Genomic DNA, 14,963 nt, shown 5'->3' with positions numbered 1-14,963 from the left:
ACAGATTTAATACCTCTGGTTTATATAGCATAAATTTATCAATGTCCATTAGAAATACAAGAACATTTATTCTACCTGGAATTCTGAGGGTCTTACCTTTCCAGATTGATTGTTTTGTGAAGGCAAACTAGGCTATCTTTTGCTACAATTTTTACCTATACTGTTATATTTAATGGGCATTATTACCTACCTTAAACAAATTGAGACCTGGGAACGACCTTAGCTTAAAAAGGTCACAATCTCCTGCTGTATCAAGCCATCACATCCTAACTCCTGTGGTCCTGGAGGAGAGAATGAGGCTGGTAACTTTGCACAGCTCTGCCTCACTTAAATCTAATTTACTTGCAAGTGAAGACATCCTCCTCCTGATGTTATTGACCCCTTCAAGAACAAAAGACTACCTACAACAACAATAATCACAACAACAACAACAACCATATCACAACCAACTTATTTGGGGGTGACTCCTCAGCTCATTTAGGCTTAGCTTTCTGATGCCCAAGGGTAGGAAAGGACCAGGAATGCCACAGAGAAGTAATTAACTCTCATAAAGGTCAGGACTTTGGTTTGCAGATGTATGCAAAGTATATAAAATTGGCATTTTGAATCATTGACTACATAGTGTTCCTCTTTCAGCCTGCTTTATATCTTTTCCTCCTGAGGAGCATAGAGGTAGAAACTTCAATGACCTTTGGAAATCATTTAGTCCAACCTCCTCATTTTACATGTGAGAAATCTGAGCACCACAGAATTTAAGTGATTTGTCCTTCCTTATATAGGTAATAAGCAAGAGAACCAGGAATGAAACTTAGGACCTCTGACTCCAAATATAGTGGGTTTTCTACCATGTTACACTACTGTCATATACCAAAGCTTCTTAAGCTGTGGGTTGTGACCCCCATATGAGGCGTACAATTGATTGTGAAGGTTGTAAAAAATTTGGCAACTATAAAAGGTATCAAATAGGCCTTCAAGATTTAATTCTTTATGTAAAAATAAACAAGTACATCCATGTCATTATTATATAAGCTTGTTTTCATCTTTAATAAAGGTAAAATTATATGTGTATTAAAGAATTGTTTTAAAATAAATTTATTTATGATTTATTATACTCAAATGTTTACTTTGTATACCCATTTTATATATCTATACACAGGATCATGTAAAAATTTCTTGGGTGAAAAGGGGTCACAAGAGGAAAAAGTTTAAGCCCTGCCTTATACTATCTTTTTTTTTTTTTTTTAATTTTTTTTCCCTTTCTCTCTGACTATGGTTTTATGCTCTAGATATCGTCTCAGGAGTAGCTTAGAAAATGGTATATAAATAGCAAGCATTTATTAAGCACTTAATATGTGCTAGTCATTGTGCTAAGTGCTGAACATAGAAAAACAAAAATATAGCTCCTGCCCATTCAGAAGCTCACATTTTAATCCAGGAGACAATATACAAAAAGCTATGTATATACAAAGTACATAATGAGTGAGTAGAGAATCCTGGGAACTTTTGGTGGTATTTGTACTATGCAGTGGCTATACATTTTCAGAGATTTAGATGTTCTAGAAGGGGTGAAGGCCTTACTTTAAAGGCTTCTAATAAATATCCATTTTTGACTGAAAACTGTATTCAGATCTTCCTTTCCATTGGTAAGAATGTTTACCAAAGGCCCAGAGATTTTTATTTAAAGGGCAAACTGAGAATCAGATTTTGAAAGTTAGTGTAATTGTTGCTATAGTTTGCAGGCCTGTTTCTTTTTTCTTTTGGCGAGGGTTGTGATTTCTAAACCTCTAGTTACCAACATTTTAAAATTGTCTGTGTACCCCAAGGTTTAAAAATATATAGAAAAAGATACTGTCAGATCACATAAGTGGTTATCTAGCTGAACTGTTTTGGTATAGTTCTCATGACAAAGTCACATCATTTGTCATAACTGATGGTATTTCCTAGACATTCTTAGCATGTATCACAACCTTAAACCTCACTTAAGTGTATACACACCCGAGACTCACATATTTCAATTCTTGTATTGTGAGGCACCTCTTCAGAATACCTTTAGTGGAAAATAAGAAGTAGATTTAACTTCTTTTCCTTCTAGGGGTCCCTGTAGACCTGGATCCACACAATGGATAGGGTAGAATCTCATGGGTTTTAGCTGAGCTTAGGTTTAGTTGGGGGATGATAAAAGAACATGAAAAGAACAGATTCCAGGCTTCTCCTTTTGCCTTTTCCTCTCAGCACATATAGATAAGAGTTCTTCAGTGTAGGAAGCCCAGTCATTTTGTAAGTTATCTGAACATATGGAATGTCAACCATAGGTCTGTCAAATTTTCACATCACTATTGTTTTGATAGATTAGATTGCAAGTGGATTTCAAAGAATAGAAAAATAATCACCGACATCTTCGATTAATGAGAGTTGCTATATGGGCCCTCTGCTTCATTACTTTACTGCCATCCCAACCCCTTGTCTTGATCTATTTGGGAAGGTCACATATGTCTAGCTACAGTCCCTGCAACAAGTTCAGTTTAGGTCACTGACTGATTCTGGATTCTGGATGACCCATGGATGTTAGAGGCTATCAAGGTACAAAAATGCATCTGGCCCTTCTAATCCAGGTGAGCAACCTCCAGCTAATTTTGCAAACTTCAGGAAGAGCTAACCACAGGACTTAGTAGAATTCCGATGGAGTCAGGATCTGTACTCGTGCACATCCATCCATCATTTAAGCTATCTCTATATCTTCTTGTCCCTGCTCTCATTTTGGGTGACTGAAAGGGCTTGACCTAGTTGGCCTGTATCATTAGCAAGCTATGTCACTGTGCTCTGTACTAACTAGGGCCCTGATTTCTTTGGTAGGTTAGACAAGAGGAATGTAACTGTTGAAATGCATTTTGCACTAATGACTTCTACCTGTCAGTTCAGTAGAGGTATTTTCTGAGTTAATCTTTGTGGTTCTGGTTTTTGACTAAGGTTCATCTAAGAGGTGAAGACAGGGAGATAACAAATATTTGGAACTCCTGAGCAGATCCTTCAGGATTAACCCCCAAACCAGCAGCATAAGGGAGTTTGAGCCACAATGAGTCTGGTATTCCTGTCTTCTGCTTAGTTACTTAATTATTACTTTTGACCTCCTCCTTGAATGATGATCCTGCCAACTTATACTACTTAATTAGTTCAATGCATTTTTTGGGAAGAGAAATAATATGTACTTTAAAGATACATTTTTAAAAGAAAGATTATATTTGTCATGTCCTGGCAAGTGTTCTGTGGTGCCTGTAACTTTTTCAAAGCTCTTCATGTTCATGGAAAAAATTAAGCCAAATCATTATGCCTATTGAATTTCAAGAAGCCCATAAACACTGGCCTGACGTTGGCTAGTTTGGTGGTTTCTACAGCTTGGTGTGCCAGAAAGGAGATGAGTGTGGATTTGGAATTTGGCCTGAACTTCAGTGGTTGTGTCGTCATGTTACCAGCTTGCTGAATTCCCCATATAATCTTGGCCCCTTCACCAAGTACACTGCAGATCAATTTGTGGTGGAAAAGAATACAACATTTACCAGGTTTCTTTTTTTAGAAAGTTTCATAGAGGTTTCCTAAAGCCTTCCAAGCTGTAAAATGTATGCATGGCATAAGAATAAATTTTACACCCTGTCCTTCCAGGTGTAATGATTTGGTTGCCTTAGTTTCCATACGTAAAAGGCTACTTTTAACTCATGTGAAAGATTAAAGGATTTATTCCACATTTCCTTTCATACAATGAATGTTTCTGAGAAATTATTTCCACTGTTCCCTTCCTTCAGTATTATACAATAAAGTGAATTGCTCTCCAATGATTTTCTTAACAGATGGGTCAGAGAGTTTTTGAATGAAGAAAACAAAGGTCTTGATGTTCTGGTGGAATATTTGTCATTTGCACAGTACGCAGTAACGTAAGTACAACTAAGCTTTATGCATTGGGATTTCATGTGGTTGCAGAAAAAAAAAAACTTAGTGGTACAGTTTTATACTGCATTAGGAAGAGGAAGAAATATAGAAGCAGATGTAGTGGTATTTAAAGAGGTTTATTGTAGCTTGGAACAAATTATATAATTGGAATTATAGGTGGCTCTAAGACTGGGATCTAACAGGTGATAAAGTGGCCCATGGAAAAAGATCCATTCCTCTTCAAAATTGCTGTTGAAACTTATAATTAAATATTTTATGTTCTAGTTCATAGATTGCTCCTAAACTGTTGGTAAGATTTGCAACAAATCTACATGTAAAGGAAAATAATCCTTTTCTTTATGTTTTCTCCTCATGAACAAATAAATAATGCACAAATTAGGGAGGAAATGTGGTTACATCTTGATCCTCAGTGAAAGAACTTTCAACTAGAATCTGGTGATGGTTTATTTTTTCCTAGTGCTATTTTGAATAACAATACCATTTATGATGTTTTGAGTCCTCAACTGATATTATCTCTTTAATCTCTACAATTTCTCTGAGAGGTAGGCAGAAGAAAGGTATAATTATTCCTACCTGGCAGATGAAGAAACTGAAATACCAAAACTTGCTTAGTTAGTTTTAGCTTTGATGCCTCCTACGAATCATATGGGAGATACCCAGAAAAACAGATGAGCAAGTTGTTACTCTCTTGAGAAATTATCCTATAAAATATAAGCTGTGTTTCATATTTCATTTCCAAAGTTTGTTTTTTATGAACTTCCATTGTATCCAACTGCAAATTGCACATTTTTAAAAATGTCGTACTATGTATAAATATAGTATTTAACTCTTTATATGCATAATAATAGTTCTTCATTGCCAGCAATGTTAAAAAAAAAAAAAGATACTGGTGAGAAAATGCTCTTCATCAATTTTAAATCAGCAGATATTCTGCAAGTTATAGTCTTAGTTACCTAGGACACTGAGAGGTAAGTGACTTTGCCCCCATTGTGTGTGAGAGGCAGAAATTAAACATGTGTTTTTTCAATTCCAGAGCCCCTCCTCTCTATGTATTATAACATGCTATCATGTACATATTCCTTTACATATGATGGACAATGGTCCCACAATTCTAGGTTATTTATTGAGATTTTGGCACAGAAAAAAATTCTGAAGTCTTGGTTTCCAATCTCATATTCTTATTTTCCCCTATATTTCAGCTAAAGATTTTCTACATTATATTAATTCAGTTGAATATAGTAATCATTTATTAAGTGCCCACTAAATATCCTTGTGTATGGTGCTAGGTACTGGAGGCACAAAGACAAAAATAAAAGTGTCATAGAGTTTAAAGAAGTTACATGCTGTGTATTATGGGAACTCTATTCATGAAGTCTTTATTTTGTACTCCAATTAGATACAGAAAGTATACTTTTATCTCCTCTGAAATGTGAATAACTAGGAAAATCTGAGTGCAAAGGATTTATTGCTATCAGTGGCACATCCCAATTTATTTTGCAGGGGAGGGAGAGAGAAGAGTTCCTTTGAAGTGAGTACTTGTGGCTTCTTTAGGCAGCCCTTTTCATCTTCCTTTGGGTAACAGAGAAGAACCAATTGAAAGGAACTTAGAAAGAGATACTGTCAGTCTCTCAGAGGAGCCTTATCAGTTGCATGATGAAAAGCTATAGAGCATTCTCCTCTTTTTAGAGCTTTGAGTGCTCTACCAATTTGACTCAGTCTGTCCCATTCCTTGAAGGCATCTAGTGTATGAAGGGCAATCATATTATCAGTTATACTCATTCTATTGAAATGGAATATTAGAATCACACACAGAAACAGTTAATTAGACAAGATTTAGAAAACATACATGAGATACAAAATCCTGCCTGATTTTTTTTTTTAATCTGTTTCTAAAGTAGTTTAAGTGTGAGCAAGTTAACATGCCCATTTCAACATGACTAACATTAATAAAGACCTCAAAAAATGTCAGGAAAACAAGAATCTCTTACTTTAAACAGCAACACATTGGGAGGAGAGTTTAAAAAAAATCAAAGAGAATCTATAGCTATGATGGTAATGTATCACACATGGTTGGAGATTCCCCTTGCCAGCGCACCAGGAGAAATACTCAGTCATCATTGATGGGTAGGAATAAATTAGTACAAATGCAAAGTATTGATTTGTTAAAGGAAAATGAAGACAGCTGTAAGATCTATGTTTTCCCTCTTCACTGTAGCATTGCCATGACTTAGCAAATCAGCATAAATTATATTTGTTTGTAGAGACACAAAAATAATACATGAGAATTTAATTGTTCCTTAATTATATCCCTGAATTAATTATCCTTTTATCCAGCTCATTATTTACCATAGTCTGCTTTTCAAACTGATAACCTTATTCCAATTCACTTGAAATCCTTTTTGATAAATTATTTTGTTATTTTACTCCACTGTGTCTAACCGTAGTAAAGAAAACCTTGTGGTGTAATAGAAAAAGATATGGACTTGGAGTAGGGCTCTCTGGATTTGAGTACCCCTTTGTGACTGTGAACAAATCAGCCTGTTTAAGAGTCAGTTTTTTTATGTAAAACATTTGTCCTGCTGACCTTAATAAGGTATTGTAAGGGAAGCCTTGCTGTTTAAAATAAATGTAACAAAGGGCCAGCTAGGTGTGTAGTGAAAGAGCACTTGGCTTGAAATCAGGAGCTCAATATGTAGAGTGGTGGGCCCACCACTGAATTCAAATCCAACCTCAAGACACTAATTGTGTGATCCCGACCAATCACTTAATCTTGTTTTGTCAGTTTCCTTATCTATAAAATGATCTGGAGATGGAAATGGCCAACCATCTCAGTTTTTTTGCTTAAGTAAATCCCCAAATGGCATCATCAGGAGTTGGACACAAGCGAAATAACTAAACATCAATAAAATGTAATATGCTACCACATTACTATCAAAATGTATAGTTGATTGGTTGTTGTCCTTTTGTTCCCAAAGGGGACCAAAATGACAGCACTGTGTTAGAGTCGAGTTGCAGCATGTCTGACTATGCTGATCAGATCAATATGAGCTTGGAGTGCCCTGCCACAGGTTGGACACAAATACTCCCTGTGAACATTTTGGTGGCTTCTCTAACTTTTGCACATCTCACATTTCTTCTGAGCTAAATCAATTTTACTTTGCTCATAGAGTATAGCATGGTATGGTGGGTGGTCTTGTGCCAGCACCTCCCAAGTTATACAATCAATTCTAAAGTTATTAAGAGAGACCTTGAGGGTGTCCATGTGTTACTTTTTTTTTTTTTAATCACCATGTGAGCACTTGCCATGTATTAGTTGTCCATAAAATAGTCTTTTTGGCAAGCATAATTTGACATTTGAACAATGTGGGCAGCCCAATGGAATTGTGCTCTCTTCAATAGAGTTGATTTCCCAGTCAAAATGTAGGGAAAGAGGGCAGCTAGCTGGTACAGTGGATAGAGTACCAACTCTGAAATCAGGAGGACTGAGTTCAAATCTAGCCTCAAACACTTAATGTTTATTTCCTAGCTGTATGACTCTGGGCAAGTCACTTAATTTCAAATGTCTCAGCAAAAAAAAAAAAGAAAAAAAAAAGATAAGAAAAAGAAAAGAATAAAAAAAAAGAAAAAGGTGTAGAAGAAAGAAAAGATAGATTTTTAATAATTTGTAAGTTGTATGTATTTGTATGTCCCTTTGCAAACCTTCAGGATAATAATCTGTTTCTTTTTAGATTTGACTTCGAAAGTTTGGAGAACAATGTGGAAAACTCAGTGGACAAGTCAAAACCATGGAGCAGGTCCATTGAAGATCTGCACAGAGGAAGCAATTTACCTTCACCTGTTGGAAATAGCATCTCTCGCTCTGGAAGACACTCGACCCTACGGTAAGACCTTTTGATCAGGCAGCAAACATAGAAACAGGAAGCAGGCAGGAAAGGGCATATCCCTGTCTGATACTTAAAAATCTACTAGGTATGCAGAGATTTTATTTTTTATTTTTGTGTTTTTTGGAAATGTGACTATTGTATTTATAAAATAGTACTATTTCTTTTCATTGAAGTCCTTTTTCCTGTTACAAATAGTTGCCATTTTAGTCACTATGGAGTGAGTTTCCATTTTTAACACCTTTCTGGATCCTATTTGTCTCTGTTCAACAAAAAGAAACAAATTATGGTCATATAATCAAGGTATAGGTCAGAGTTGGCATTTATACCTATATTGTAGTGTATAAAATAAGTAGGAAAAGAGGATTAGTAGGTGGAGGACAAGGAAGGACTTTGTATGGAAGATAATGGTTCAAGTAAACTTTGAAAGAAGCTAGGGCATTGAAGAGGTGGAAATAAGGATGGAATATAATCTAGGAATGGAGGACAGCATGTGAAAAGTCACAGAGAGGGTAATTGGAGTATCTTGTTTGAGGTACAACATAAAGGACAATTTGGTGATCTGTACAATGAGGAGAGAGGAAGTAACATATAATATACATTAATACCATAAATACCAAACAGGAGTTTGGTATTGGTATTTGGTATTGGTTGAACTTTATAGGGAGCCACTGGAGTTTATTAAGTAGTGAAATGATATGATCAGACTTGTGCTTTAGAAAAATCTCTTGGGGTACTATGTGGAGGGTGGATTGGAAGAGTGCATACAATATTAAGCTAGTATTATATCAACTAAATTTCTTTAAGCTCTTTGAAGCAGTGACTCAAGACGCTGGACATAAAGGAAACAAGGAGTGATGTATGGGAGGATGAAGGGGCTTATAGCACTGAAATTGTAAAAAATATATGTTTTTCTGGGGGAGAATTTTGGAAGTATCCTGAAAATTAAGAGAACCTTCTGCTCCCATTTTTAGTTTTCTTGCTTCCTTTCATTCATGAACTACAAGGAGATGTCTTCAATGCAGATATCTTTTATTTTTCAAGGATTGAGTGACCTTGCACCCTTAATGATAAGGAATGCCATGCCCCTATATAGTTCTTCCAGAAGAAGCCAATTCCAATATTCTTTTACTGAAGAAACATCAGGTTAAACTAATGACTAATATCTTCCTTTCCCTATGATGTCACTTTGGATGGATTTTGTAATTTGATAGCATTTTGTTCACTTTCATGCTTTCCTTTTATGACTTTCTTCTTTGTCACAATTGCCTCATTCTAATTGTCTTCATTCCTATGAGAAAAAAAGAATTCTTATGACCAATACCAGTCCCTTGGGACAACCAGTCCCAAGTTCATTGGTCAACTTGTGAGGGTGTGGAAGCTGCAGGTTTACATGCACCAGGTTCAGTCTTTTAAAAAAAAAATTATTAAAGCTTTTTATTTACAAAACATATGCATGGGTAATTTTTCAACATTGACCTTTGCAAAACTTTCTGTTCCAAATTTTTCCCCCTTCCCTCCTCCCCTAGATGGCAGGTAGTCCAATAAATATTAAACATTTTAAAATATATGTTAAATCTCATATATATATGCAGTTATCTTACTGCACACACACACAAAATTCAGATCAAGAGGGAAAAAAAAAACCTGAGAAAGAAAACAAAATGCAAGCAAACATATTGATAGAGCGAAAATGCTATATTGTGATCCACACTCAGCTCCCACATTTTTCTCTCTGGGTGTATATGGCTCTCTTCATCAGTGAACATTTGGAACTCTTTGAATCATCTTATTGTTGAAGAGAGCCAATCAAGTTCAGTCTTGAAGACTTCTCAGTAATAATCTGTGTTATCCTTATTATTTAGGCAGCAAAGGTAGTATAGTACATAGAGCTTTGGGCCCAGAGTCAGAAAGAATTTAGTTCAGATCCAACTTCAGACACATGCTAGATGTGTGATCTGGAACAAATCACGTAATTTCTGTCTGCCACAATTTCTTCAACTAAGTAATTTATTAGCACCTACCTCCTAAAGTTGTAGTGAGGATCAAATGAGGTAAGGCTTGTAAAGCATTTAGCATAGTGCCTAGTACATAGTGGGGAAATTAATAAAAATAACTTTTCCCTTTCTCCTTGCCTTTTCTTTTTTTTTAATGCCTGAATCCAAGGTTTCCCCTTGAGATTATCAGAATTTGAGTCATGTCTAGTTCTTTACTACCTCCCCACTCTCCTCCCCCCCAAAAGAAAACATTTAGTTACCTTAAATCTCAAGCAAACACTTACTTAGTCTAACAACAGAACATTGAATGTAGGCCAGGCTTTTTTGACCTAGTCATAATTTTATTTAAGGTTAGATCTGTTTCTAGTCAACATTTTAAATGAGAAAAAAAAGAATAAGAACATAATCAGCATTAATTTAGTGCAGCCTACTTACTGTATAAAGAAGGAAAATAAGGTCCAGAGAGTTGAAGTAATTATAATAGCTAGCATTTGTGTAGTACTTTAAATTGTGCAGAAATGCTTTACATATTAATTTATTTGATCTTAACAACCCTGGGAAGTAGGTGCTACTATGTCATTTTATAGGGGAGGAAACTGGCCCCAAGGATGGAAATTACTTGACCAGGACCACACAGTTAGGAAATGTCTGAGGAGTTTTTGAACTTAGGTCTTCCTGATTGTAGGCCCAGTATAGTAGAAATTCAGTTTATTTGAAAAGAGTTAACATACAAGAACAGGATGTTGCTTCCAGTAGACAACTGAACTTGAAGTTAACAAACTTAAAAAAGAATTTATGTTTGATTTTTTTTTTTTTAATATGTTAGAAAAAAGCCTTAAGTCCAGGGATTACTCTTCTTTAATTTCCTTTGAAACTGATTCAGGGATTCTTATAATGCAAATGAGGATTATTTTGGGCAGGCCTAATTGTTGGTTTATATGATAGACTTTTAAATAATGTATAAATTAGAGTCCTATTCAAAAATTATAAGATCCACAAATATTTGTCTGGATGTCACTTTGGATGGATTTTGCCATTTGATAACATTTGAGCTGAAAAGGAAGAAAGCAGAATTATAGCTATATTACTTGTTGAGTTTTACATAAAAATAAATTGATTTTTATTGAGTTGTCTTCATCTTCCTATTTCCCCTTCTTTGTCTTCTATAGTTCTTTGAAACTTTCATGCTTTCCTTTTATGATCCTTTCTTCTTTTTCACAAGTGTCTCATTCTAATTCTCTTTATCTTAAAACACTCCCTCTGCCCTACTTTGGTTCATGTTTATGTCACCATCTCTCTGCCTCGAGATCTTTAGTTAAAATGCTACAAGAACTGTTCATTAATCAGGAATATAAAATTCTTCTGAGAAGACCTAATGGCATATGAAGGGGAAGGGTGTTTTATTTTATTCTTTATCTAGTTATATAAAAACTACGTGGCTTACCTACATCACTTTAAGACTTTCCATCTGAGGGACCAAAGAAAACATTATTGGCAACTAAGTATATACTCATTAATTATAATAACTTTTTAGAAACATTTCAGTTTATATTTTGAAACACTTTAATAAATCATGTGGCTGTAGCATAAGCATTAATTTATTCTTTTAACATGGGTTTTATTGGCTTTATTTCTTTATATCCAAAAACATTGTTAGGATCCAAGAGAGAGTGACACTTCATTATGTTCTAGTCCCTCTAACTTAATTGCCAGTCAACACTAGCTTATACTGACATCAAATGTAACTTGGGAATATTTTTATCATAGGACTGATAGGATTTGGACTAAACGACTAGATATCAAGAGAATTCAACCACTTTAAAATTCAAGTTTGACAGAAATGCTTTTGGAAATGGTAATGTGTAAGAGGATTTTGTCTTATGACACCAGAAATCTCTATTATATAACTTCTTGAAGCATGAATTAATCTTTAAATTTACCTTTGTTATATATTTTATTGATACACATAGTATATTATTATGTAACATAACTATATATAATTTTGTAACACAAGTACATTAAATCTACTTTTTTTCTTACTTAAAATATTGAATCATTGCTGTAGAAAATATGAATTGGGCCCTGTCAAAGACAAAATAGCTTTGTGATTAATAAACAACAGTACACAAAACAAGTCAGTTTAATTAAATGTATTGAATTATACAAGAAGGATATGCTTATGTGGCATATAATATGGAAACAAACTTCATTACAGAAATGCAAAAGTAAAAGTGTGCTAATTCTCTCTGATACTTAAATAGATCTGTGATTTCATTAATTCAGAAGTCCCCTCCAAAGATCAGTTTATCACCCATTTATCCCTTTATAACTCTTATTTAAGTCCTCCTAAACATTTACAACAGGGCATCTTTTACCCAGTTCTAGAAATCTTCCTCACTTTTGTCCAACATCACAAGGGCACCAGTGGAGGGAAGACTTTGGTCATCTACCTGTCATCCCTTTAGTTTCATCATGTCTTTGCTATCTTAAAATTCTTTGATATCCTTTACTTCTGTTCTTCTTTGATGTATAACACTTCTGATATATATGCATTGAAAAGATGAGCCTTGGCTGTTATGGAAAACATGAGGTCAGTAAAAGTATTTTTTCAGTTTTCCAAAATCAATCCAGTCTAGTCTTTCAATTTTTCAACTCTAAATTTGTCTCATTGTCCTTATTAAGGGTTCTAAATATATGTATTGTTGGATAAGCTTGATAATGTTCCCCTTAATAGGCATTTGGGCAGCACAATTTGATCTTTCCTGTGTTTGAGTGACTATGGGTCTCTTCTAAAAGGTTGTACAGTGTCTTGAGATTTGATTCAGTCAGTATACTGTCAACTGTGATCAGGAACACTTAGAGAACTTCACAGGTTTTTGGGAATTGAGTTCTAATTCTAACTTGCAAAAGTGTCTCTGCTTGAAATCTGTTACAATGGAGTAAATACATATATTTGAATTTAATTCTAATTAGTTTTCAGAGGAAAAATAGGGTAGGGCAAAGGAAAGAACAATGGATAAATCATATTATCGTCTCTTGGCTTTGGTTTTCTTGTCTAGGAAATGGAGATAATAGTATCTATCTCTCTGGATTCTTGTTAGAATCAAATGAGGTTCCTTATGTATGTAAAGCACTTTGAAAACTTTAAAACACTATATAAATGCTAGGTATAATGCTAATGCTAAGTAGCTGTGAGAATGATGAGGAAAAGACAATTGTTAAAAGATGTTTCATATGAATAGCACTTATTAAATGGTTTGCCAAAGGAGGAAGAGAGGTTGAATATAGCTGATTTAGAAAGTAGTGTTCCCTTGTTGAGAATAAGAAAGTTGTAAGGGACATTTTCCAATAAATAAATGGTCAAAGGAAACTAACAGAATTTTTAAAAGAACAAATGTAAGCTATTAATAACCATGTGAAAAATGTTCCAGGTTATTAATAATCAGATAAATGAAAGTTAAGTGAGATTTTCTTTCTTACATATCAGATAGAAAGCAATGACAGAAGGGAAAAGTTACAATTATTGGAGGAGTCATGACAGAACAGGCACACTGGTGTATTCTTGGTAGAGTTGTGAATTTGTTCAACCATATCAAAATTTAAGCAGATTTAAATTAGCAGATTATGCTAGATTATGAAAGGAAACAACTCTGAGAGACTCTGAACTCTGACAACAGTTTTGATCAGTCATGAAAAAGACTAAGGATTAGAAATATATTCACTCTTTGGTAGAGAAATTGATGGACTATTGGTACAAAAATGACATGTAGCCACTGACAAGGTCATTATATTCTTTTTTTCATGTGTGTGTATGTGTGTGTGTGTGTGATAAGGAAATATTTCTCCTGTGTTGGGGGAATAAATGATTTGGTTGGGGGAATAGAATGATTTGGTGGGTAGTAACAGACATTAAAAAAGTAATGATGTTTTATTAGTTGAAATTTGCCTGTAAGCAATCATTAAATAGATATAGGTGATTATATCGATATTCAGAATTAAGTTTTCAAGGGAAATAAGGATTTGGACTCTAGTCATGGTGTAGGGAGCATGAGTATGAAATCATGACCTAGAGGGCTTACCCTTTTCACTCCCAGAATTTCCTGTCTTGTGACTCTACTGTCAAATTAGTTCTTTTCTCAGTTTAATATATCTAAGGTTGGCTCCAGTCATATCTTACTTTATTCCCAGGTCATTTTCCCCCTCAGCTGCAGTGTAACATTGTAAACACACACACACACACACTCTCTAGAGATAGGTATAAATGATAAAGATTCACAAAATTTGAATTTCTCTCTTTAAGTGATGGAGTGGTAGATCCTATAATTTTTTCATTGACTCCAAATTAAGAAACAAAAGGATGCAAGAAAAGGAGAGAAAAAAGTCTAAGATGATGGACAGATGAAAAATAGAAGAACAAACAGAAGAACATCTAAAAATTATTTCTTCCATCTTGGGGGTGGTGGAACGGAGTAAGTTTATGGTGCTAAAGAGTCTGGACTCTTGAACTGAAGCTTTATTGTTCAGAAGAAATCTGTAACTATCCAGAAAAAATTCTAAAGTTTTTCTAAATTCAGAAAACTTCCCCACAACAGTCTATAAGCTATAACCTTCTGGGTTTTTTTTGTTTGTTTGTTTGTTTTGTTTTGTTTTTAGCAAATCCATAACAAGAAACAACTGAAAATGTGTGTGTGTGTGTGGGGGGGGGAGTTGTGTATGCTTCTTTTTTTGTCAAAGAGTTGTAAAAAGGGAAAAAAATGCATCCATACCAAGAATGTACATTCCAAGGTTTCAACTCAGAGCATATTTTTACAGCCCAGTTAGAATAAAAATGATGATAGGCTTTAATTATAGCTCGCTTGTGGGTACCATATACTCTCAGATTTTCAAAACTTCCTGGAATGAGAAAGGTTGCCTTTTGATTTGTTCCAAATCCTTAGAATTCCTCTCTCAGGCCTGTCTGCAGAACTGCCTGAGATCAGATAGGAGAGATACCAAACTAGTGGAGAAAAAGCATTACTATTCCAGACTTTACAGTCATTGTGATCTTTCTCATAAATCATTTGCAGAGGTTTGAAATCCTTCTTATTGAGGCAACTTGTAGAGGTGTTATAGGAGCATTTCAAAAGCTTGAGACTTTTTATTC

At 34.7% G+C, this 14,963-nt stretch overlaps 1 protein-coding gene across 7 annotated transcripts in view; it reads left to right on the top strand.

The window, feature by feature from the left end:
* The window catches only part of FMNL2 (formin like 2), a 350,157-nt gene that overhangs the window by 240,805 nt on the left and 94,389 nt on the right, over positions 1 to 14,963 (top strand). For all 7 annotated transcript variants that reach the window (XM_031960660.1, XM_031960659.1, XM_031960661.1 and 4 more), the window contains exons 5-6: positions 3,843 to 3,926; positions 7,671 to 7,823. In XM_031960660.1, coding sequence (XP_031816520.1) covers positions 3,843 to 3,926; positions 7,671 to 7,823 — 237 coding nt within the window. The remainder of the gene's footprint in view (positions 1 to 3,842; positions 3,927 to 7,670; positions 7,824 to 14,963) is intronic.

Source organism: Sarcophilus harrisii, chromosome 3 (genome assembly GCF_902635505.1).
Source record: "Sarcophilus harrisii chromosome 3, mSarHar1.11, whole genome shotgun sequence".
NCBI lineage: Eukaryota > Metazoa > Chordata > Mammalia > Dasyuromorphia > Dasyuridae > Sarcophilus > Sarcophilus harrisii.
This window is presented reverse-complemented; position numbering and strand designations above follow the sequence as displayed.